Source organism: Phascolarctos cinereus, unplaced genomic scaffold (genome assembly GCF_003287225.1).
Source record: "Phascolarctos cinereus isolate Bilbo 61053 unplaced genomic scaffold, phaCin_HiC Scaffold_1;HRSCAF=81, whole genome shotgun sequence".
NCBI lineage: Eukaryota > Metazoa > Chordata > Mammalia > Diprotodontia > Phascolarctidae > Phascolarctos > Phascolarctos cinereus.
In genome coordinates, this window is record NW_027555514.1 from 286,788,624 (window position 1) to 286,814,410 (window position 25,787).

Here is a 25,787-nt window from a genome sequence, read left to right on the forward strand (position 1 = left end):
GTCATTCATTTAACCCCTTCAGCTTTCTGGCTAAGGAAACCAAGCCCAGAGTGAGGTGGGGGCTTGCCGAACAGCCAGCCCCTGGGGCGGCTAGTTAGGGGGAGGAGGAGGCAAAGAAAATTCAGTTTCTGGTGGTTAGAGGGTAGAAAGTCAGTAAGGGTGGTTTGGGATCAAAGGGCTTAGACTGGACCAGAAAAGAATTTCCTTCTCCATCTCCCACACAATAAAAGGGAGATTTGTTACCCTCTTGGGGAAGCAGCCTTGTATGAAAAGTCCATGAAGTATAGTGAAAAATGTACTTGTTGACTTTGGAATCCTGGGTTCAAATCTTAGTTGGGCTTGTATTCACCACCTCTATGACTTTCAGCAGGTCATTCAACTGCCCTAGGTCTCAGGTTACTCATATGTAAAATAAGAGGATTGAATCTAAATGGTCCCTAAGGTCCCTCCAGTTCTAAATCCTGGGATCCCTCTCTGAGCCTTCGTTTCCATATCTGTAAAATGGGGATCATCTTAGCGTTAGGTAATAAGTTGTCATTGAAGGTCTTCCAAAATTGGGACCCTGTGGTAAGGATGCTGTGGAGCACTGGTATCCAGTTCAAATAGAAATGGATCCCTGCAGACTGCATTTTGACTTAGAAAACCACCAATTTACATCATCTATGTTGTGTTGTATTTTCATTTATTTTGGTGGGCCAACACAATGAAGCACCAGAATTTGACCCCTCTGAGAAGATGTTGGTCCTTGGGCATCTAAAATGAGGAGCACAGATGGAGAGCTGGAAGAGATCTAAGGCCATCGAATCCGATCCCTTTATTTTACAACTGGGGAAACCAAGGCCCAGAGAGGTTGTATGACTTGCAGCTAATCAGTGAGGTGGCATTTGAAGCTAAACCTTGCTAATTCCAAGTCCAGGCAGCAGCTAGGTGACACAGTGGATAGAGCACCGGCCCTGAAGTCAGGAGGACCTGAGTTCAAGTCTGGCCTCAGACCAAACACTTGACACTTACTAACTGTGTGACTCTGGGCAAGTCACTTAACCCCAATTGCCTTAAAAAAAAAGTGATTACTTGAATCCAGACCTAACCTGGAATTCCTTTTACAACAGCCCTGACAGGTAGTCATGATGTAGTCATGTTAGCCAGCCAGCTAGCTAGCTCACTGGTAGATAAACCCAATGTGAGAGGTATACACGAGGCGGTCAGGAGACCTGGAAACCCAGGCTAAGCCCCGTGGATTTGGGGCTTGACGCAGAAATCAGCTTGGAACCAGAGTGGATGTGGAGAGGGAGGGGAAGGAGATAGAGCCAGCAAGAGCATGTTCTGGTAGCGCTCATTTCTCTAGCATGGTGCCTAGTATATAGCAAATGTTTAATAAATGCCTGTTGAGAATTGACTTTGCGAATTGTCTAACACCTCTGTGAGCTAGGGAGCCTAAGTACGATTGTTCTGATTTTACAGACAGGAAAATTAACTCTCAGAGAGGGGGAAAGCTTTCCTAAGGATCACACAGCTAGGAAGGGTAGGAGCCGGCACCTGAACCTAGGTCTCCTGTCCTTGTGACCAGTCACTCAGCATCCCCGCCCTAAATGTCTGTGCCTGTGGAGACTCTGCATCCATCTGATGAGAGTTTGGACTCGGGGTGGGGGGGAGGGAAAGAAGGGTATTGACTAGCTCCATTTTACCCTGAATGCTTAGAGGTGCAGTTCTTCAGCACCCAGTCTATTTCCCTCATTTACAGACGGGGAAACTGAGGTTCAGAACCTAAAATGTAAATGTTGCCCCTATCTTTGAGTTAGGTAGTGAAAGCTCTGGGATTCTGAGGGGGGAGAGCAGCTGGTACTTGGGGCTTGTTTTATAAGGGATCCTGGTGTGTGTGTGTGTGTGTGTGTGTGTGTGTGTGTGTATGTGTGTGTGTGTGTGTGTGAGACAGAGAGACAAGAGAAAGAGTGAGACAGAGAAAGAGTGAGACACACACAGAGGGAGAGAGAGAGAGAGAGAGAGAGAGAGAGAGAGAGAGAGAGAGAGAGAGAGAGAGAGAGAGAGAGAGAGGGAGAGAAAATAGAGACAGCAAGACATAGGCAGAGACAGAGACAGAGAGGCCCAGAAACAGAGCCGGAGAGCATTGAGAGTCTGAAGGTGCTGGGAATATGCTTCTGGGGTGTCTGGCTTTTCTTCTCCAGGGCTGCTGCTGCTGAGCAGAGCTTTGCCTTACATGTGACTCTGATCATCTCTCCTCAGACACAGATGAGTGCGCCGAGGGGACGGATGACTGCCACATTGATGCGATCTGTCAGAACACCCCCAAAGCTTACAAATGCCTCTGCAAGCCAGGGTACAAAGGGGAAGGCAGGCAGTGTGAAGGTAAGGATGCCCCTTGAACTTCCTGGGCTGGCCCAGGTCTCTTCACCTAACCTACCCCCATCTAGTTTCTTTGCTGAATTAGAACTTCTGTAAATGGCTGAATTCTTGACATGTTAAATATGGCGCCCGTTCCCCTCCCCCTCCCCCCAAGCTTACTGGCTGGCAGCCCCTGCTGCTGCTGCTTGGGCTGTCTCAGAAATGGGATCTTCTCACCACTGCCAGGGCCTGCTCTATAGGCCATTGGGAAGAGTGGCCTGGTGTTCAGGGTGGTAAGAGTTGAAACTGGTTTTGTTTTCTCTTGGTCTAAAAAGCTGGGTTTTTTCTTAAAGTGAGTGGTGTTTGCCAGTGATCCTTAAGATGGTAAAAGGGATAACCGCCTGAAGGAAAGCATATAGGACCTGGAATGTCAGAGCTGGGAGGGAGCTTAGAATACAGAATGTTAGAACTGGGAGGAAGCTTAGAACCAGGAAGGTTAGAGCTGGGAGGGGCCTTAGAACAGGGAGGTCAGAGATGGGAGGGAGCTTAGAATATAGAATGTTAGAGCTGGGAGGAAGCTTAGAACCGGGAATGTTAGAGCTGGAAGAGGCCTCAGAACAGGGAATGTCAGAGCTGGGAGGGAGCTTAAAATATAGAATGTTAGAGCTGGGAGGGCCTAACCCCCTCCCTCCAAACAGTTGAGGAAACTGAAGCTGGGAGAAGAGGAATGACACAGAAAAGGGGACAGAGCCAGCAAATGCTGTTCTATTTTCATGTTTTTAAATGCTCAAAATTCTGCTCTGGGTAATGAAAAGAAAAGTCAGAATTCTCTCTCTCTACCTCTTCCCAATTTCCCTTTCTCTATTGAAACAAAGATAATATAATAGAATGGAAAGACCCCAAGATTTAGAATCATGTGATCAAAGATTTAGAGCTGGAAGGAGCCTTAGTGACTATTTCCCCTGTACCCTCGTTTTGCAGATGAGGAAGCTGGGCCCACAGAGGGTAAGGGACTTGCCCCAGGTCACACAGGTAGTGAGCACACTTGTACTTGTAGCTGGGCTCTGGCACCTAGCAGGCGCTTAATAAATGTTTATTGAGTGATGGACCAGGCCCTCCCCTCTGTGGGCCTCAGTTTTCCTCTCTGTAAAATGATCTCTCTGGGTGCTTCCAGCTCTATACCCTCTGAAGTTAATTTAAGAAAGACTCTGTGTCTCTCTGGTTCGTTTATAAATCCTGTTCCTCCCACACTCCTGATTTAGAAAGATTCCTGTGCGCCGCCAGCAGATTGGCCCAGCGAGGGCAGCCTGTTTTATGGTGAGTTGGAAAGGAAGTCAGCTAGTCTCAAGATATGTCAACGTGCCCTTGACTCGGTGTGCATCCTCTCAGAGACTTTCAGAGGCGAAGTGTATGTTTCTTTGTCAGAGCCTCCATTAAAAGAGGAATGAATGGTGGACAGAGAAGACAAGGCCAGGGCCTGCTCTGCTGAAGTCAGCAGAACATCTGAATCTACATCTCACTCCTGGGGGCCTTTTCTTGGGGTTTGCCCAACGGGACTATGTGGTGTTTCTGGCTCTGGCTGCTGTCTTCTCTCTTCAGTTCTGGGGCTGCCCACCTCTTCTGATGCCTGTGGCTTCAGGGGACCCAGACCCTGGTCCCTGGCAGGATCAAAGGAGAGGGAAAAAAGCCTTTTTTGGGTTATCATTCTGGCAGGTGCCTGATGTCAGCACTGAGAAGAGACTCATTTGGAGGAACTTGAGAAAGTGGATTGTCAGAGCTGGGAGGGCCCTTAGAATGTGGAATGTTGCCCAGTGAGATCTTATGATGCTAAACATCAGAACCAGAAAGGACCCTGTCACACAGAATGTCCAAGCTGGCGAGTTCCTCAGAATAGAGATTGTTGGAGCTGGGGGGGAGCCCAGATCGGTGAATGCCAGAGCTGGGAAGGACCTTAGAACACGATGCTTCAGGGCTGCCTGAGGCATCCTTGAACACGGAAGGGACTTTAGAGGGCAGTGGCAGAACTCCCTTAATCTAGGCCGGACACTGAGGCCGAGAGAGAAGGAGACAGATGAGCTGTGCCCAGGGGAGGGCACTGAGGGGCAGCTGGCAGAAATGTACATGTTCAATCTGAGTTCTTTTGTATTACAGATGCCAAACCCCAAAGCCATCCAGCCTGCTGTCTTCTGCCTGCTTGGCTTGGGGCGGCTCATTGTCTGAATGCAGGCTTGCTGTCCAAGATATGCGCTCAGAAGGATTAACTCAGTGGACTGCCCAACCCCCACTAGGGATTTCTCATCCGCTTTTTTCCGTGTGGATGACCAGACCAGGCTCAAATTTTGAGTGGCCTTCAATCTCTCTGAGGGGGTTCTGAGGCTTGATGCAATCAGTACAGGGTCATCCAGAGACAGGAATACATGAAGGACCTCTCCATTTAGAGGGAGCCCCTCCTCAATGCCCACTCTTCTCAGACCACCCTTCATTATAATGGTTATTTTCAGTGAGCAAATACATTCTGGTTTTATGCCTTTCTAGGGACAGCTAGGTGGCATGGTGGATAACATGCTGGACCTGAAGTCAGGAAGACATGAATTCAAATTGGCCCTTGGACACCCTGGGCAAGTCACTTACTCTCTGTCTGCCTCGGTTTCCTCATTTGTAACATGGCCGTAATAATAGCTTCTACCTTCCCAAGATGTTGTGAGGATAAAATGAGATATTTGTTGAGAAAAAAGTTTTGCAGCCCTTAAAGTGTTATATGAATGCTAGCTCTTATTGATTTTATTCACACAGATGATGTGAATTTAACATTTAACATTTAATAGTTATCTCTCTTGGCCCATCTACCAGGGACCCTTGTGTGAGTTTATCACAGGCAGGGGAGACATCCTATTGGAGGGGATTTTTGAGGTTGCATTTTCTCTCCTAAGTTTCATGCGATGCGAGAGGGAGGTAAGAGTGAACAATCAATCACCAAACACTCGTAAATGCCTGCTCTGTGCTTGGCACTGTTCTAAGCCCCATTTATTATTCTATGAATAATAAAAACAACTGAAAAATTGTGACTAGGTACGCTGGAGAGGGGCCGATGTCTGGGGAAAGAGGTCGTGAGGATGAGGGAGATGAGGGAGGCCTTCTTGGGGAAGGGCGACTTTGGAAGGCCCTATGGAAGGCCAGGAGGGACTCCACAGCCCAAGTGGGAAGGAGGCCATTCCAGGCCAAGGGAGGTAGGCCTTTTGGTAGAAAGAGAGCTGTGTTTACATGGAGAGGAGTGACGGAAGCCAAGTCTGTGAAGATGGACTCCGAGATGCAGAGAGGGAAGGGACTTGGAAAGCCAAAGAGCTGGGCCCCTTCATGAAAACAGCTTATGGGCCGACTGAGGCACTCGAAGGTTTAAGATGGGCTTTTGATATGTTACTCAAGGATTCTTTTCAACATTCCTTTGAGGAAGGCGCTGCTACGATCCCATTCCACAGAGGAGAAGACTGAGTCAGGCAGCAGTTCTGGTATATGCTTAGCATCACAAAGCTAATAAGGGTCTAAGGATTTGAATTCAGATCAGCACATGTGCTCCACACTAAGCTGGCTCATGCAGCATAAATTGCAGGGGCAGAAGTTGGAGTCCTTTGCCTCCAAGCCAGGGTTTGTTTTGTTTCCTCACCTTGCCGCATTGCCAGATTGTGGAAGGCCTTGACTGCCACACAAATGGGTTTGGCCTTTAGCCCCTAAGTAATAGGGCATCCTAGCAGACACTTGAGTAGAGGAGCATGACCAGACAATGGTTGGGTCAGACCTGGGGGCTCCCAGTGATGCCAGGCCTCAGCTGCTTTGAGTCGGACACCTTCATCTTGGCCAGAAAGTGTCCGAGGGGACATCGGGAGCAAAGATGGCCCTGGGGCAGGTGGAGGGGGCAGCGCTGCTTGGTGATTGAGGGAAAGGGCTGGGAGGGTGAAAAAGTGTTGCTTTTTCCAGCTTAAATGATGCTTGAACAACAGAAACCTGGGGCTCATCTTCCTAGACTCAGGCAAACACAGGCAGCCCCCCTTCCACCGGGCACCAGACATGGTGTTCTTTCAGTACATACTTCCCCAAGGCTGCCTAGGGATTCGGCTCACCCACTCTCCCTGGATAGGAGTTTGGGGGCCACTGATTTTTCCCAGAACTGTGCCTCACTTTGGTTCAGTCATGATGTATTGAGACCTCACTATATTTTCAGCCCTGTGCCAAGGGCTTTGGTGAGGCAGGAATGGTAGGGAAGGGCCTTGGAAATGCTGGCAGTTGGATTTCTGCCTCTGCTGTGTGTCCTTGGGCAGGTCACTGAACCTCGGTGGGAGTAGATTTTCATTGTTATTTGATGGGGGAGCCTCCTCTTGTAGTCTGAAGTAGCTCTGTGCCTGATTGTCTATGACCTGCCCCTGGTCCAGATGCTGGCTCTGAGCACAGCTCTCTTTCCACCATTTCCTTGCCATCTCCCCAAAGGAGAAAAGTGCTTTGAATGATCAGGATTACATGTCTGAGGCACTCCTAGGATGAGATCTCCTTCCTCTTTTCACTGTTATGAGCAGGGGAGGTGGCATCTTGAAGGCAGGAAGCTGGGACTCAGATCAGACAGAATGATATACCCCCAAATCAGAAAAGGAGGTGCTGTGCGGAGCAGAAAGAGCTCTGGACCCAGGTCAGGAGATCTGGCTTCAAGGCAGCCTCTGACATTTACAAGCTGATATGACCTAGGCTAATTCATTGTACCCCTCTGGAGTCTGTCCTCTCTTCAATAAAATGGGAACAATAACCCCAGTCCTGTCTGTCTCACAGAGATATGAAATCAAATGACATAATGTAGGACAGAGTTTTGAAAACCATAAAATTCTAGCTAAAGGTTGGCTATCATTATTAGTAATGATACTGATTATTTCCTAACCATTTAGGGATTAGACTCATCATTTCAATGGCCCAGGGAACTCCCTGGTGAGAAAACTCCCTAATGTATGTCTGTTCCTTCTTGGAACCTCAGCAAATGTCCAGGAGCAAACAGGGCCCAGGGCCACACAGCCATGTGTCAGAGGCAGGCCTGTTTATTTTCTCTAAACAAATCCAAAGAACGTTGGAGTGGTGTCATGTACAATCAGCATGCCCACCAGGCTTGCCAGCTTGTCAGCTTTCACTGGTCTCCTGGCATCTGAATCTCAGACCAGTGGCACGGCTCCAGGAGACCCAAGGGAGACCCTGCCCTGCCTGCTCCACCTTGCGGCTGTGTCCAGGAGCCAAGCTTTCCCAAGCTGCCCTCTGGCCCTGCTGGGTGGCACTATTTCTTACCCCCCTCCTCTTTGTCTTGCTTTGCTGCCCACGTGTAGACCACCCCAATGACAAGAGAGCCATTTGGTATGTGAGTTGTACCGTTCAGACCTTGGCTGGTTCAAGCCTATGCGCTATCAGTAATCACTGACTGGGGCTCCTGGCTTGTGACCACTGATGGAAAGAGCCCCGCCCCTGCAGTTAGAGGGCTAGGGCTGGAATTCTGGCCCTGTTGCTTCCTATCCACGTGACCTTGGAGAGTTCCATTCAGATTCATAATCTGCTGGTGTAAAGCATGAGCTAGAAACTGAGGCTACGGCTGTTGGGGTCTTCATTTCCTCCGAGAGGAGGCTAGCTTGTCTGAAAGCTCTCTCCAGGCTCCAAAGCCTAAGCTGCCTGGAACACCTAGGAGTATGGTCTCCTCCTGTGTCTTACTAGTTAGATGTGACCTGGACTAAGTCACTTCCCTCTCGGGGCTTTGGGTTCCTTCTCTGTAGACCTGAGGGATTGGACCAGGTGGTACTGAGCTCCTGTCTAGCTCTGGCATCCACAGAATCACAAAATCCCTGAGCTGGAGAGAGGAGGCATTGCCTAGCATAGCCCCTACCTGAAGGAGGCAACAGCACGGGCTGGCGGCTGGGCTTGGAGCCCTGGGTTCAGAGCCTGTCTGAGAGCTGTGGGACCGTGACAGCGTCAATGCCTGCTCTGATGCGCTCAGGTTCCTAATCCATTAAGGGAGGGGGGTGGGTTGGACCCCTCCCCCCAAGAAGGCTTCCAGCCCTCAGTCTATGACCCTACAAAGCACAGATCCCCTTCATGACACCTGAGAAGCTGGCTTGTCCTTCCACCATGCTATCTTCTGGAAGAACCACAGGGACAGGGAGCTTACTACCTTTGGAGACAGTCCTTTCCAACTGTAGACAGTTTTTATCGCTAGGAAGTTCTTAATTGCAATGAGAGAAATTCTGGCTCCTTGCCACTCTTCCCCCTTCCCCCCATCTTGTAGTTATTCTTTTGGGCCAAATAAAACAAGTGGGATCCTCCTTCCCTGTCATATTCTCTCTTCATCTATAGGAAGACAGTTTCCGTGTCTCCCTGTGACTTCTTTTCTCTGAGCTGAACACCCCTAATGCCTTCAACTGCAAAGCATGGCCAGAGCTATTGCTAGCAATTTTTGAGCCTGGGGCAAATTATATGGAACACTCTTTCAATTAAGTGCATGGTGGGTGGGGGAGAGTGCGGTGCACCCTCCCTAGAACCCTGGGAAATTGCTGCTGTGGGTGTTCTGGGACAGGGCAGGACGGGGCTATAGAGGAGCTCCCCTTGGAAGGGGAAGTGTGGGGTGTGAGGAGGGAAAGCTGCCATCCTGGGATTCCAGGATCCCACATCAGGCTTCCTAACCTGGTGCTAAGCTCTGCTGTTTCTACTCTACTAAAGGTAGAATGGATGCTGTCAGCAGCCTCCCTAAATGGAGGTCTTCTGGGAAAGTCTTTAGTAGAATGAGCTTCAGGCTCCTCCAATATACTGTTTGACAGAGTCTCTGTGGCTCCTCACTGGGGTGAGTGATGGCTCTCGCTCTCTCCCTCCTTTAGATTACCCTCTGGATGCTCACTTGTCTGTGCCTAGGCGGTGTCCCTCCCGTAGAATGTAAGCTCCCTCAGGGCAGGGCTTGGTTCCTTTTCCCTCTGCTTTCCCAGTGCCTTGGGCACAAGGGGGCTGAGTTGAACAGAATTGGGAGTGGATGGGGGAGCTTCTGGCCTAGGTGCATTTTTCTTCAAATCACTGAGCCTTTTGTGCTAGTGCTGTTGAAATGTTGGCTCTGGGAGCACGGAAAGAGGGCCTGCTGTGGGCCAGGGACAAAGTGAAAAAGCGTCCCTGTGCTGGAGGACTTGCCTTCTCCTGGAGTAGCCAGACTCCATCCTCTTTCTGTCCCAGGTGGCTGAGCATTTTCCTCCCAAACGTTCCACGGGGAGGGAGTGAAAACACGATTCTTTGTATTTTACAGAAGACGGAATTGAGGCTTGCCCCAGCTCACACTGAGCTAGTGGCAGAACTTGGGGATCCTCAGGAGGGTCCCCAGCTTTGGGATTTTCTCCTCCCAGGCCCTCATTTTACTGAGGACCACATGGGCCTGGGTAGGTGTGGGGAGCAGAGGCAGCATGGCGAGCCAGATCCCCTCATTCCAGATCTTCTCCATTTGGTTCTGCGTCTTCTGACTCCATACAAATCTAGGCCGCTTCCCCTGTGCCATGGGGTCACTGTTATTGCCAGTGACGATGATGATGATGATGATGATAAAACCAAGGATCTGTGAGTACCAATGCAGAGGACAGCTCTTCCATACCTTAGATGAGTCCCAGATAGTTAGTTGAGGCTGGGAGATTGGGAATGCTCAGAGGCAGACCTGGGGCTCCCTATCTTCGGGGCCCATACTTAATCCACTCTGCCAAATTCCTTCCCTAATAAGAATTAATGATCCCAATGAATGATTACGAGGACAAGAACCCTGGGGTACCCAGTTTCTCCTCCAGTGGATGTTTCCTATTCCCACCAGGCTTTTCCCAAGGCTAAGAGTCCCCCCCACCCCCGCCCCTCCCCATTGCCCACAAACAGGGCCAGGTCTCGCTCCTGTCCCAGCTGGCTGTCCAGCTCTGGTCTGCATTAACCCATCCAGGTTGGCTTCGAAGGATTCTGTTATTAAAGGGGGCTGGGGGAGGGAGTTCATATGCCCTTGAAACTCTTCATCTCATTTAAACTTAATTGCCTCATTTTTCTAGACATTTGCTAACGAAAGAAGCCAAATTATAGCTGGAATTAGGCCTTACTAATCTTAATTAAAAGCCCTCGCTGATAATCAGAAACAGCCCCTCTTGTGAAGGGCCAGAGGCTGAGGCCGGGCCTCAAATTCCTTGTTTAAACGACTGCAGCCCTTCTGATAATAGTTGTTTAGTCTGAACCCAGGAGGCGGCATTGCCCTCGCCACGTTTCCCGGGAGTTTTTGTTTTGTCCATTTTCGGCATGAAGATCCTGCTACAAAGTGGTATGTCCCAAAGTGTTGTCATTGAGATGGGGAGAAGAGGATCCTCACTTGGGTCTGGGGGCTCAGCCTGGAAAGTCTCTAATGTTGTTTGGGGGGGGTCAGTGTTTAAGAACCCACCTCCTGGATCTCTGAGCCACAGTGGATTAAAGGGTAACTTCCTACCTTTTTAATATCTACCCTGTGACTGGTTGTCCGCCACTTAAATTAGGGGGGATTATGGACTCTGTTATTAGGAGTTGGGGGAAGGAAACCCTCTCTTAATAACATACTCGGGAATCCATTTAGTCAGACATAAAAAAAATCTGGAAACCAATTAGCATTGTTAGTGTGGCCGGACCAAGGCCTCATTAAGGTATTTTCATCATCTGTTAGAACACTCTGCAGCTTAACTCTTGATAAAGTAATGGTACTTCCCCCCTCAGGAGGCCAGGAAGAGTTTGGAGAGGCAAGGGGAGGGGGTGGGATAAGAGGGAACCAGACAATTCTCACAAAATCTCAACCCTGGAAGAAATCTCATTGGCCACTGAGCCCCACCCTTCCTTGAGCTAGAATCCCACCTGTAGCACAAGACCCTAGATTGTGAGCTGGGATGGATCTAGTCACAGCCCCTCCTTTTTACAGATGAGGAAACTGAGGCCCAGAGAGGTGTGGTGACTTTCCCAAGGTCACACAGCTAGGAAGTTGCCCAGTGGGAACTCAAACCCAGGTCCCCGACTACAAATCCTGTCCTCTTTCCTTTATACCATCGATCTCTGGCAAACAGTCTGGACAGCCCAGGCTCAAATACCCCCAGGGACAGGCAATCACAGCCTGTTCCCTTTTTGGATGGTTCAGATGGTAGCCAGTCAAAATCTGCCTCCTTGTAATCTTCCCCGTTGCTCCTGGGTCTGCCCCCTTGGGCCAAGCAGAAAAGTCCCTTTTTCAGAGGCAGCGGCAGGCACCACCCCTGGCCAGCCTGGAGTCCTGGCCTCTCCCTCCACTCCCATTCTATCCAAATGTGTCCTTCTGGGGCTAAGCAGCACAGGCCTCTCCCTGCTTTCACGAGGCAGATCCTCTGTATTCAGATAGCTGTCATGTCACTACAGACGGACGTTTCTCCAGGCTAAACAACCCTAGTTCCTTCCATAGACCCCCTGAAGACAGGGCAGAAACTTGAGAATGTTGGGAAAGCATCAGCTGAGGAAAAGTATGGGCTGGTGACCCTAAAACCTAGAGTTCCTCCTTCCGCCTCGAGTAGATTCAGCCACAGGACTGGGTGAATAGCCCCATCTAGCAACCCTGGGTGACTGCCTTCTGGGTACACTGCAGAGGTGAGGGGACCAGGGAGGCAGCTGACAGTCCCGAGGCAGAGAGTCCTGACAGTATTCTGATCTGGATGTCCGCTCTGGGACTGTGTGTCTAAGCCTCACTTTCCTCCTCTGTTCTCTGAAGGAAGCTTGTAAACTCTGGGAAGATAAAGGGCCTACTTCATCTTCCCAGGAGGGACTCACTAAGGCTTTTCTTTCATGTGGAGGAGGGATTAGGTTTTTCCTGCTTGACCCAGAGGGCATTATCCTGAGCAGCAGAGGCAGGGAAGCTGCCAGGAGGCAGACCCAGGCTAACTGGAAGGAGGGACCCCTCCACCATTGGAGCAGTCCCAAGGGTGGCCTGGGGGCCTGCAGCATGCTGGGACTCCCCAGTTTCCTCAGAGCTCCTCCGGTAGAGGGGCACAAGCACTGGCCAGGCCTGGGCTGTACTAGATGGCCCAAGATCCCTTCCAGCCTGGAGAGTCTGTCATCCTTCTTCCCCTACCACATCTCCATGACGTGCCCTCATTCCAACATGGTGCTCGAGGAGAGAGCATGAGAGTAGAGAGTCCTGTGGAACAGCAGGCTGAGCCCTGAATGCTGGGCTCTACACCACGCCCAATTCCGTCCTGATGGATATCACCAGCTCTAGGACTCAGTTTCCTCATTTATGAAATAAGGGAGCTGATATCCCTTTCCATGCGAATGTTCTCAGGCCCTAAGACTCTTCCACTCCTACATCTAGATCCAGGCACTAGGGCCTGGAACCAGGATTTGGAGACCTAGATTTAAGTCCTGGCCACACCACACACTTGTCTTGTGACTATCTGGGACTCAGGCTCATTTTCTGTAAAACAAGAGAATTGTACAAGATGACCTTTTAGGTCCCTTCCTGAATATACAAAAAATGTCATGGAGTGAATCACTCAACTGCTCTGGGCCTCAGTTTCCTCATCTATCAGATGATGATGATGATGACAATAATTCCAGCCTGTCTATTGTGTCTCTGGGTACTCACTCAGGAGGTTGGTCTGTGAAAATGCTTTTAAGTCCCACCAAAGGAGATTGTTCTCAGCTTCCAGTTGGTGGTTTTCCACATGCCTTTGAAAAGCCGCTGGTGAGAGCCCAGGAAGCTTCCGGCGGCTCTGCTGCCCGGCTCCTTCATTGGGAGCCACTTTCAGGTTTCCTTTAGAATTGCCTTTCATTACGTTCCCTGTATTTGCTTTTCTATGAGAGGAATGTGACCCAGAGAAGGCCATTATCCCTAAGAAAATAAACTTGGAGTCAGCTTTGGGCAGCTACTGAAAATGGCTCCTGTCTCCTAAAGGCCTCTCCGTTAGCCCCAGATGAAATGGGCGGGAGTCCCAAAGTCTGGGTTCAAGGCTCATCTCTGCACTCTCCAGCTGTGACCACGTGACAGTGTTTAAGCCCCACTTCCACCCCCCCCGAAATGATCGTGCCGAAGGCGCCTCCTCACAGGATGATTCAGATGGCCGTCCTGTCAGGAGAGCTGGGATGATTCTGATCAAAGCTGCAGGTCGGTGGTTCTTAAAGGAGAATTCTTTGGGCTGATTCCTCGAGACAATGTTTATGACACGAGCAGTCTGTGGAATGGATGGATAGACATCCTCCCAAGTGCTCCCTGCTCCTAGTTAAGGCCTCATCCCTGCTTGCCTGGACTATTACCTTAGCCTCTAAATTGGTTTCCATGGCTCTGGGCCCTTGCCACCTCAAGATGCCAGAGCCCTCACCCTTATTCACAGGGAAAATCAAAGGCTCACAGATTTAGAGTTAGGAGCTTAACCAGCATCAAGCCCCAGCCCCCTGTTGCACACATGAAGAAAACTGAGGCCCAGAGAGGCAGTGAGCCCAAGGTCACACAGACTGTACTCGAGCAGAGGCTCTCTGCCTCCTCATCCATCATTCCTTCCATGGTGCCATGTGTAACTCCCCCCGCTCAGAAAGCTCTGGCGGCTCCACACACATGGCTGCAGTCACAGAATTTCAGAGTGGGAAGGGCCTTTGGGGGTCATTTCATCAAGCCTGTACCTGATGAAGATGGCTCTTCCCACAGCCCCAGTGAGGGCTAGCCCCTGCTTGAAGGACGGGCAACTCCCTCCCTCCCAAAGTGGCCCATGGAACTCTTCTCTCCTCATCCTTTGAACACAGCCCTCTCACTCCCTCATCTCATCAGCACGGAGATGGTCAATGATCATCTCCCTGAAGACGATTCTCAAATGTATGAATCTGGCCCTAGTCTTCCTAACCATTCATCACCAACTGCTTCTTTTGCCATCTTGAACTGGACGTCCCATGGGCCTCTCAAACTCAACATGTCCCAAACAGAACTCATTCTCTTTCCCCCTAAAGCTTCTCCTCTCCCCAGCTTTCCTGCTCCTGGGAAGGTCCTGCCATCCTCCCATTCCCCAGGCTCCCAACCTTGGCGGCACCCTTGACTTCACTCTCGCTCACTCCACCTGTCTAAGCCGTTGCCCAGTCTTGTCACTTCTACCTTCACAACATCTCGTCTCTCCGTTCCCACCATCCTGGTACAGGCCCTTAGCACCTCATGCCTGGCCTGTTGTGACGGTTGGTTTCCCTGCCTCAAGGGCCTCCAGACCCATGGTCCGATCATGTCCCCTTCACTGCTCTCCGCCTGACACTTCCAGAATAAAACAGAAAATGCTCTGGCGTGTAAAGCCCTTCACCACCTGGCTCCTTTCTAAATTAGAGTCCCCTCTGAATACTCCACGGTTGGGAGCCCTGGCCTGCTCTCTGCTCCTCATACATGGCAGCCATTTGTTCCCATGCCTGGAATGCCCTCCCTCTCTCCTTTTCTCCCTCTTTCCTTCTCTTCCTCCCTCCCTTCTTCTCTCCCTCCCCTCTTTCCTTCTCTTTCTCTCCCTCCCTCCTTCTCTCCCTCCCTTCTCCTTTTCTCTTTCCTTCTCTCTCTGCTCTCCTTCCTTCCTTCTTTCCCTCTCTCCTCTCCCTCCCTCTTTCTCTCCTTCTCTGCATCGCTTCTTCTGTCCCTCCCTCCATCCTTCCCTCTTTCTCTCCCTCCCTCCTTCTCCTCTCCCTCTTTCCTTCTCTCTCTCATCTCCCTCCCTCCTTCTCTCCCTCCCTCCTTCCCTGCATTGCTTCCTCTGTCCCTCCCTCCATCCTCCCCTCTTTCTCTCCTTCCCTCCATCCTCCCCTTTCTCTCCCTCCCTCCTCCTCCTCTGCCTCTTTTCTTCTCTCTCTTATCTCCCTCCCTCCTTCTCTGCATCCTTTCCTCTGTCCCTCCCTCCATCCTCCCCTCTGCCTCTTCCCTCCCTTTGATAATCTGCTCAAATCCAGCCTTCCGCTGGAGACTTCGCTCAGCTTCCTGAGCCGCTAGTGCCTTCCTGTATTGGTTTATCTTTCCTTCACTTGACATGTCTCTTCTAAGTACACAGTGACATGCTGTCTCCTCTGTTAGACTGTAAGCTTCTTGAGGGTATGGACTGCATTCTTTGCCTTTCTTTGTCTTCCCAGTGCTGGGCACAGTGAGTGTTCAATGAAAGCTTGTTGACTCACTCACTGACATCAGCCTGACCACCCACGGCCCATTACCAGGCACTTCTCCCTTCTCAGAACTCGTTAGATGAGGCTCACTTTGTAAAAGAATGGCCTCTTTTTCCTTCTCCCCTTGCCCAGGGTTATGAAGAAGGGCTCCCCTTTCTGTTGTGAGACAAAATTGACCACGTACTCGTTTCACAAGGGCCGGAGAGATGGGAGGGCAACAATGATCATCCAAAGAGGGACCCTGGAGGAGAACTCCCTTGTCTGAGATCATGCAGGTGGAAAGGAGCAGAGTCAGACTTCAAACCCACAGCCCCAGTCTCTCCATTACCTCGCTTCATGCCCCTGGTACAGACTGTCGGTATTTTATGTGCTTAACCCAATCTCCTGGTTGACTTTCAACACCAGAGTGAATTGGTTTAGAAAACTGGAATGAATGCAGTGCCCTCAATAGTGTAAGGAAAAAAGTACTAAACTGATTGTGGTAACAACCCTGTGTTACCACCATGATGGACATTAGTCCTAGAGATGGGGTGGGGGGGACTGTGGGTGTGAAATGTTGCATACGCTCTCAGATGCAGTCATTCAGTGGGTTGGTTTTACTTAGCTGGCTTTATTTGCTCATTGGATGTTAGTAAGGGGAATATTTGTAAGTGCTCATAATGCAAAAAATAAAAGCATTAACAAAAGCTTTTAAAGATCAGAGTATTGGCCCATAATACCTTTAATGAGATTTTACAGAAAAGGACTGAATTTGGAGGCAGAGAGCCTGGTTTCAAATCCTGCCCAGGACACTTACGAATGTCTGACTTAGATTTAGGGATGCTGGTGTTTCTGGGCCTCTCTTTCCTCATCTGTGAAATGGCCGTAAGATCAATGATTTAAGAAAGGGAAAGGGACCTTCGAGGCCACTGAGTATAACTCATCACTCACGCCAAGCAGTGGGAGCCAGGAGCCAGGAGCCGGGAGCCAAGAGCAGACAGCTCTCATAGAAATGACTTTGTCCCTCCAACAGGACGGTCGCGTGAATGTCATTCAGACCGTCTCCAGGAGCCACAAGAATTCAAAAGAGCTCATGACCGGTTGTGGTCCCAGTAAATTCTGACCATACCAATGGAGTTCCTACCGAGAGGCGCACTTTCCATATGGTCAGTAACAGGGAGGTTACATAGGTGATGCAGTGGACAGAGCGTTGGGCCTGCAGGCGAGATCTGAGTTCAGATCCAGCCTCAGATACTTACTAGCCGTGCGATCCCAGGCAAGTCACTTACTTGCCCTCTGTAACTTCTATTTGCCTCAGTTTCCTTATTTGTAAAGTGGGGACAATAATAGTGCCCTCCTCACAGGGCGAGTTGTGAGGATCAGATGAGACCATGTTTGTAAAGCACATTGCCTGGCACTTAGTGGGTCCTGTGTAAATGCTAGCTATTATTATTATTATTATTATTATTATTATTATTATTATTATTATTATTATTATTATTATTATTACTATTGCAGTTGGGGTTGTTGTGAAAGGCTGAGAAACTCACTCCCTTGCAGTCAGCTCAGTAACAAGCCTTTGAACCTGGCTGGGCTGGTTCTAGGATGGGCACACTACTGGCCTGTTCCAGAAGCTGGTAAGACCTGGGGGCACTGGCTCCTCTGGCAGGGGCACATGGCTGGGACACTGGGGCCTTCCTGATGCCAGGTCCTGCAGGCTGACCACTTTGCCACTGGGTGCCCCTAAAATCCCTGGGGGCTCCGGTCAGGGAATCCAGGCTCCTGAGTGAGAGACAGGCAGGGAGAGTCACAAAAATTCAGGAAGGAGGAGACTGCCTCTGCCAACGCACGTTGGCCCCCTCTCTGCAACCTAAAAGTCTCCCAGAGCTGCTGAGAGCCGTGAGAGGGTGATTTGCCACGACGTGCCAGGAAATCCTGGTCTTGCCACCTCCCAGACACGTGCTCTAACCACTATGGAACACTGCCTGCAGAGGCATCCTCTGAGGCCTTTGTCCCCTAGGTTCTGCGCAGCCTTCTCTGATCCTCCCAACTGGAAACGGCCGCTCCCTCTTTGACTCCCTCAGGCCTCTCTGACCTCTCCTATTCACCCAGTTTTCTAGTTTGTAGTCTGGTTATTGGTGTACCCACCCTCAGCACAGTGCCTGGTACGCAGAGGCGCTCAGTAAGTGTTTATTGACCGAATAATAGAGCAGGCTCATTAGACTGTCCACTCATTGTGGTCAAGGACAATACATTTTTCATCTTTTTCTCTCCAGCAATGAGAATATCAGGGTCAGTTATTCCACACTTGCTGACTTTGGCTGAGATGACAAATGGCAGTGGCTGCCCATTGGCTTTGGTCACTTAGCTCCAGGTCAATTCTGGCCTCTCCCTCCTCCATGTGATGACAGAGAGCTCTGACGACAACTCTCATGTCTCCCTCCCCTCCCCCCACTTTACAATTAAGAAAACCGAGGTCCAGGGACCTTGGCATTTAGCCAAGACTGTAGACCTAGTAAGAAGAGTAGCCAAGACCTGCACCTGGCTCTCTGTGCCTTCGCCTGGCAATCTAGAACACGGCTCCCCCCTGCCCCGGTCCGCTCGAGCTCGCCGGTGTTCGTTAGAACAAGGCTCACGCATGTGGACTCTGTCCACATCTCTTGCCCTGTTCTGCAGCCTGCTCTCCGGCAGTTCTCCCCCCTGCTCCGATGAGAAGACAAAGTGAAGTGATGCCAGTTGGTTGCTGGGCTTGGGTTTTGCTTTTTGCTTGGAGACTTTGGAGAGTAAGGATTGTAATCCTCCCCAAGAGGCTGCAGCCACAAGCCGGCCTCCTTCCAGGGGGCATAATTAGCACCCAAGCTGCGGGTTCCTTCAGTAATAAAGACTCCGTGGGGAGGCCCAGGTCTTGGCAAAATAAATCCCCTGCTCCAGCCACAAGACAGCCTGGCAGAGCAGGAAGAGCTTAGGCCGTGGATTAGGAAGACCTGGGGCTGAGTCCCGGCCCCAAGACTTAAGAGCTGTGTGCCCAGGAGCGAGTTGCCCTCCCAGTCTGAGCTTGTTCGCCCATCCGGGAAGTGAGGGGGGGCCCAGAGGCCTTCTAGGTTCCTTCTAACTCTGGGTCTAGACACCTGTGGTGCCCGATTTCCCCAGTGTGAAGCCTCTTGAACTGAGACCATGGGGGCCAGTGCAAAGGGTCCTGGCTTTGGGTCAGAAGAGCTCGCTTGGCATCCCCCCTCGGACACTCCCTGTGGCCTGGGCCACTTGCTTCTCATATCTGGGCTGCATCTTTTTCCTCTGTAAAACTCAAGGATTGGACTAGATGATCTCTCAGTTCCTCTCTCAGCAATGAGCTTATGATCCCTCCACCAACAGAGATTGTGACCAGTGACCAACTTAGGTGACTCCCAAGAATGACTGTGGCTTAGAGAGCATCCTCCTGCAGCCAGCTCGGGGATGATCCTCCCTTAACTTGGCCTGGCACACAGCCTCCATGAAAAGCCCTTATTTTAGGCGTTCCTTAGCTCAAATGGCATGGACTAGCCAGAGCTTGGGTTCCGGTGGCAGAGCCTTCAAGAGCCAGGGTCCTCTCCACGCACCTTGCCCACCCCACTGGAGGCATCGGAGGAGGACTTGACAGCTCGGAGGGCCAGAGCTGGAGTCCCGAGTCAGTGAAGGCGAGGCTAAGGGCAAAGGGTGGCTGCTTCTTGTCTCAGCCACCTTCACTGACAGCAGTCATTCCCAGATGGGACTGAATTATCTTCCAATATTTGGCTTCGGAGGCGAGGCAAGGGGACCCTTCCATGAGGGCAGGCGCAGCATTTTAACGTGTGTATGGCTGTAGGGGATGAGGAGGAAACAACACGGCCCGAGAGACAGAGGGTTGGAAAAACACACCACTTAGGAAAACGTCCTAAAATAGTATTAAAATGAAATAGGATTACAACCCTCAGAACCGCAGGAAAACTGTTATTTTATGGGGCAGAAAGAAGCATGTACGGTGGAGCCCCCCGGTCCCCCAGCTGCCCCCTCCTCTGGTTCCCACAAAGCATTGGGGGAGCTCAGGTTGCGCTGTTTGAGCTGTTGCTGTCATTTTCACCCAGAAAAGTCGGCTTCGGGAACCTTGTCAAAACCCGCTAATGAGCAATTCTGCCTGGTGTCTGTCTCCTCTGTAGAGGGGGGAAGGAGATGGCCCTGCTGGCCACTGGGCCTTAACAGAGTCAGAAGAGGGGGCTGGCAAAGAGGCGCCTCACCAGTCACTTCTCTGCTGCCCAGGCTCTGCAAACTGAGCTTGGGCTAGAAAATCGCCAAGGCCCCTCCTAGAGGCAAGGTTCCACATTCTGAGGTTTCACCTTGCTCTGACATTCCAGATTCTGACATCCCTCTCCTAGCTCTGACATTCCAAGCTCTGTGATCCTATTAAGGCAAGCCAATTAGCATTTATTAAGCACCTACTATGTGTCAGGTATTCTGCTAAGAGCTGGGGATGCAAAGAAAGGCAAAAACCCATGGTCTCGGCCTTCAAGGAGCCCACACTCTGGTGGGGGAGATAAATGAAGCTATATAAAGTGGAGGGAATCTCAGAGGGACAGTGCTAGTGGGGGTGGGGGTAGAGCAAACACCGCGAAAAGCTCCTGGCAGAAGGAAGCCAGGAGGCAGAGGTGAAGAGGGAGAGCACGCTGGGCATGGGAAAGAGCCAAGGCAAAGGCCAGAGACGGCAGATGGGCTGTCTTGTGTAAAAGCATCCAGGAGGCCAGTGCCTCTAGGTTGTACGAAGAAGACTTGAAAGGTAGGAAGGCGCCATGTTGTGAAGGGATTTAAAATCCAATCAGGATTTTAAAAAATCAATAAACATCTATTATGTGCCTACTGTGTGCCAGTAGCTTAGATATGGGGGGTGAGAGAGTGAGAAGTGAAGGATAACTCTGAGGGTGAGAGCCTGAAGGATGATGGGAGGAAGGTAGGAGGCAGGGAAAGTTTAGAAGGAAAGATCGTGAGCTCTGTTTTGGCCATGTTGAATTGAAGATGTCCCCAGTTCAAGATGTCTGAATGGCAGTTGGAGACATGAGATTGGAGGCTCGCAGAGAATTTGGGGCAGGAAAGGTAGACTGGAGAATCATCAGCATAGAGATGGTCATTATCCACAGGAACTGATGAGATCGCCGGGGGGAGTGGTCTGGAGGGAGAAGAGAAGGGGTCCCAGAACAGGACCGCGAGGGACCCCTACAGTTAGAGTGAGTGATCTGGTGGAAGACCCAGCACAGGAGACAGAGGAGGATGTTCAGTTGGGAGGAATCTGATCCTGGAGGTAATAGAGAGCCACTGGGATTTATTGAGTTGGGAAGAGGGTGGGGTGCCACAATGGTCAGCCCTGCACCTTAAGAACACTTGGCAGGTGAGCGGGGGCAGGGTTGGAGTGTGTAGAAACTTGAGGCAGGGAGACCAAGCAGCAGGCTGCTGCAGTCGTCCAGGGTGAGGGGTTAAGGGCCTGCACCAGCGTGGTCCGAGGAGAGATTTGGCTGGCTTGGATATGGGGATGGGGGCGGGGGAGCCGAGGTGGGCCCCGAGGTTCTGAGCCTGGGTGACTGGGAAGATCGCGGTACCTCGATAGTGACGGGGAAGTTTCCAGAGCTGTGTTTCAGGTTCTCCCTAGCTAGCTCTTCTAAAGTCTCTCCCAGCACTGACTTCCTAGGAGGATGTTCAGGCCCTTCTTGCCAGTTCCCCAGAATCATTAGATTTCATGCTTTTCTTCTACAGTCAGCCTTTTCATAATGAAGTCCTGCCCAGCGACTTTACGTGGAATCTTTTCTCCAAGTTTTGCTGCCATTATTTCTTTTGAAAGGACATTTCTTTCAAAGCCAAGATGCCTGTTGCAAAGGGCTCACAAAGATGACAGAGCTGGGCTCCTTAACCCTGCCTCTGGCCATCAGAACTGAGCCACACACACAAGGCAGTTAGTTAAGTTCGATCCCAATCCACTCAGAACAGGCAGTGGGATGCAGTGGAGAGGGCTGGGATTGGCAATCTAAGACTTGAACTCGCCTCCCTTCCATCACTTATGAGCCGCCTGACTCTGGCAAAGTCACTCCAATGCGCTATCAATGCACAGTTCTGAACTTAGAGCTGGAGGGGACCTCGGCAATTCTCCCCCCTCAACCCCGGGGAGGCCCGAAAGGGCCCATTGGGCGACCAGCCCACTGCCATGGAGGCTAATAGATGGGCTGGGATTCGAAGCCAAGGCCTCTGACTTCAGGTCCAACACTTCACGTTGCAATGGTCTACCTGAATCTCAGTTTCCCTATCTGCAAAACTGTGGCTTCAAAAGGAATTCTATACATGAAAGCGTCTTGCAATTGGAAAGTGCCATTTTAAAGGTGAGCTCTCATTATCAACATCAGAAGATGAAAGGGGAATTACTAGGATTTCATTCAATTCAGCAAGCATTTCCTGAGCACCTACTGTACGTGAGGCAGCGGAGATGCAAAGAGAGAAGCACAGCAGCTGCTGATCTCGAGGGATTTGTGCCCCACTGGGGCGACTCAGCCCAAGAAGGAACCTGAAAGACCATCTATGGGGTCTGAATCTGCTCATTTTACGAGCCTGGAAGGCAAAGCTCAGAAAAGTTAGACAATAGCAGTGATCGCTCACACTGATCTGGTGCTTGCTGTGTGCGAGGCACTATGCTCATTTGGTCCTCACAACGACCCTGGGAGGTGGGTGCTGACATTATCCCCACTTTGTAGATGAGGAAACTGAGGCAGGCAGTGGGTAAGGGACTTGCCCAGGGCCAGGCCCAGCACTCTGCTGCCACGTGGCAGCCTCAAGACTTGTTACACAGGTGGTAAATGTTCATCCCTGGCTCCCCACCCCCAGGTCCAGCACGCTTCTTAGCATCTCATGGTGCTGGTTTTTTGGGCCCTTGACCCAGGTTACGTCTCTCCCCCAGGCCCTTTCTTGGCTCAGGGTATGTCGTGGAGACACGTGGCTGATGGCCAGGGAATAAGTTAAGCTCACTGGCCCTTCCAGGCCTTGCACTGGTGACCTTGGACTCGTTAACCCTTCTCTTGCCAACTGCCTTCTCTCTCAATGCAAAAAGAGTCCTCCTGTTTGAGGCAAGGGTGGCCAAAGATGGCGTCTTGGTGGATGGGGCTGGCAGAAGCTTTCAAGCTATAGTTTCAGAGGCCCCTGATTTCTTCCTGGGAGGCCTTTGTTTGCCAGGACAGGCCACGCTGATATCTCCCTTCCCCCTCCCTGAGAGTCTACAGACAGCATTGTCCAGCACACAATTATCTTACTTAAGTTCCTTATTATGGTCTGTCTTCTGTGCTCTCTGAGTGTGTGTGTGTGTGTGAGAGAGAGAGAGAGAGAGAGAGAGAGAGAGAGAGAGAGAGAGTGTGTGTGTGTGTGTGTGTGTGTGTGTGTATATGTGTGTATGTATGTGAGTGCGTATATGTATATATGTGTGTGTGTGAGTGTGTATATGTGTGTATGTGTGTGAATGTGTATATGTGTGTAAATGCATGTGTGAGTGTGTATATGTGTGTGAGTGTGTGACAGAGTGTATGTGAGTGTGTATATGTGTGTGAGTGTATGTGTGTTTGTATGTGTGTGAATGTGAGAGAGAAAATGTGTGTGAGTGTGTATATGTGTGTTTGTATATGTGTGAGTGTATATGTGTGTGTGTGAGTGTGTATATGTGTGAGTGTGTGTATGTATATGTGTGTATGTGTGTATATGTGTGTATGTATATGTATGTGTGAGTGTGTATATGTGTGTGTGAGTGTGTACGTATATGTGTGTGAGCATGTGTGTATGTGTGCACACACCTTGCCTCACTGACTGGACTCTTCTAGACTTTTATCTTCTGCTCCTTCGGCAGTGTCTGGTACATAGTAGCGGTTTAAATTCTCAGAGGGACAGAGACAGAGAGACAGAGACAGAGAAGAGAGAATTTATCAAGCACTTACACTGTGCCAGGCACTGCTAAGCACTAGGGATATACATATAAGCATAAAAGACAGTCCTGACCCTCGAGGGGCTTACATTCTAGCAGGGAAGGCAATTCCTTGAGGGACCTGCAAAACAGAATGGGGTGGTGGAGCTCAGGGAAGGTGCCAGGCAAGGCTGCTGGGGAGGAGGTGGGAAAGTCTGGAGAGTAAGCTGTGACGTGATTCCCCCAAGATCCTGGGGCAGTAAACCCGGGTCCTCTGACTCTTAGCCTACACTTCTGTTCTGTAATGATGCCTTCCTCTTCATCTCCATAGGGGAAGGAGCTGGTTCCTGGTCACAAAGGAGGGGCTAGAGTCAGGATTCAAATCCAACCCTCCTACCTTCAATGCCAGGGAGCCTCAGGCTAGCGGGGCCTTGTGCACAGCAGGCCCCTAATAAATGTCTCTTGGCCTGAGCTGAGCTGTCATTCCAAGAAGGAAACCTTGGTGGTTTCAAAGGGGACCCCTTAAGATCTGATCTGGACAAAGAAGGCTCTAGGAGCATAGGAGACTGGAATCGACCTTTCCAGACTGGGTAAGATTGAGATCATAGACTTAGAAGGAGGCTTCAAGGGCATTAATCCAACCCTTTCATTGTGGAAACGGAGGACCAGAAGGCACAGAGTAAAGGTGTCCCTGTGCCCAAGGATCTTCTGACTTCCCATCCTGCCCTCATTCCACTGCCCTTGCTGGGCAGGAAGCAGACAAGACAAGCCTGGTGGAGAGCACAGCCCCAAGCGGGGAGGCGCATGAATTGGGATGGTTGGTGAGGCCATTCTGGCAGGAATGGAAGGGTAGGAAAGACTCCCAGGGACCACAGGCAGTGGGCACAAATGTGCCCAGCCAGGGCCTTCCCTTTGGACTCCTTTCTTCTTGGAGCCCTGTAAAGATTTCCTCAAACATGACTCGATTTATATTTCTTAGGAAAGTGGACACTTGAAGGCTGTATTCTGTTTGCTTGCCTCATGTCTGGATTTCTATCAGACTCGAACTGCAAAGGGCTTGAGGCCTTCTCAGACTTCCCAAACAGCTATTCCCATGTGGGGACCTGGGGGCTTCCTCTTGCCCTCCTTTCTTACTGACCCTCGCCCCATCTCCTTCCCACTTGTGGTAAGACAGGAATGGGAAGGATTAATGTGGGAGGGGTGAGGAGGGGAAGAGCACCCACCATTCGGTGAAACCTTTGCCTAGAATAGTTAGGCAGATGTAAGGCCTAGGCTCTTGCCAGATGTGTGTGCTTATGGAAGATGCTTCACCTTTCTTGACCTCAGCTTCCTTGTGTATGAAACACACTGCCTCATAGGGTGTTATGAAGATTGGATGAGATAATGTGCCTGAAAGGAGTTTGTGGTGTTCTTTGTCTGAGGCATGTTCCCTATTCTGAGGTCTTTTCCCGATCTGACATTCCCTGTTACAGGGACCGTTCCCTCCAGCTCTGACATTCTCTGTTCTAAGGTCACAGAATCACAGAATTTTAAGAGTTGTCAGAGGACGTAGGAACCCTCTAGTCCAACCGACACAGGAGGGAGCACCCACTCTGATGTAACTGAGAAGCGCTCACAGAATCACAGATGTGGAGACCTGGAAGGGACCAGACATTTTCCCCTCCAGCCTTATCGCACCTCTCCCATCTCCTATGACCTTTCAGATCTTACTGACTCACTCATGGCTTAGCTGTCTCATCTGACAGTTCTTTTAGGACCCAAGGATATAGTTCCTCTGGGCCAAGGGATGTGGGTTCATCCAGGTACCTAGACGTTCTCTTTTTATCTCCTTACGTTTTTGGGCAGCAGCTACATGAGTTATTTTTGCTCTGTCCTTTCCAGTGAAAAGGTCATTTTCTTTTGAAGACAAAAGAGTGGGGAAAGCATTGAATAGCTTGGCCTTATCTTTGATGTCAGCTATCTTCATCCCATTCAGCTCAAGCAAAGGTCCTGTCCCTTCTTTGGTCCAGTTCTCCAAATATAACTGGTCGTCCTTAGCTTCTGTCCACAAACAGCCTCCGTTCACCGGGAGCTTTTAAAATTGTTGACGTTCTTTGTGCAGGACGATGCCATGCTCTTATGTTCCTCTTCCATTACCTGACCTTCCTTCCATCTCCTCTATATTTCTTCTTCTTCTTCAATATAAATTGGCTGGGGACTGCCCTGTATATCCATCTTCAGACTAATCCCATTTTCCTTCCTCAATGGAATTGTTTGCCTTTGTTATCTTTAGAATTTCATTCTTAAGCATCTTCCATCCCTTTTGGACTGACTCCCTCTGAAGCACCTTAGACTAGGGGATCCTACCTGCCTTTTCTCTGACCCCATTGATATCGGC

The 25,787-nt window shown here is 50.4% G+C and overlaps 1 protein-coding gene across 3 annotated transcripts in view; it reads left to right on the plus strand.

The window, feature by feature from the left end:
* SCUBE1 (signal peptide, CUB domain and EGF like domain containing 1) overlaps positions 1 to 25,787 on the plus strand; it is a 257,400-nt gene that overhangs the window by 3,956 nt on the left and 227,657 nt on the right. For all 3 annotated transcript variants that reach the window (XM_020982814.2, XM_020982816.2, XM_020982815.2), the window contains exon 2: positions 2,242 to 2,364. In XM_020982814.2, the coding sequence (XP_020838473.1) occupies positions 2,242 to 2,364 (123 nt within the window). The remainder of the gene's footprint in view (positions 1 to 2,241; positions 2,365 to 25,787) is intronic.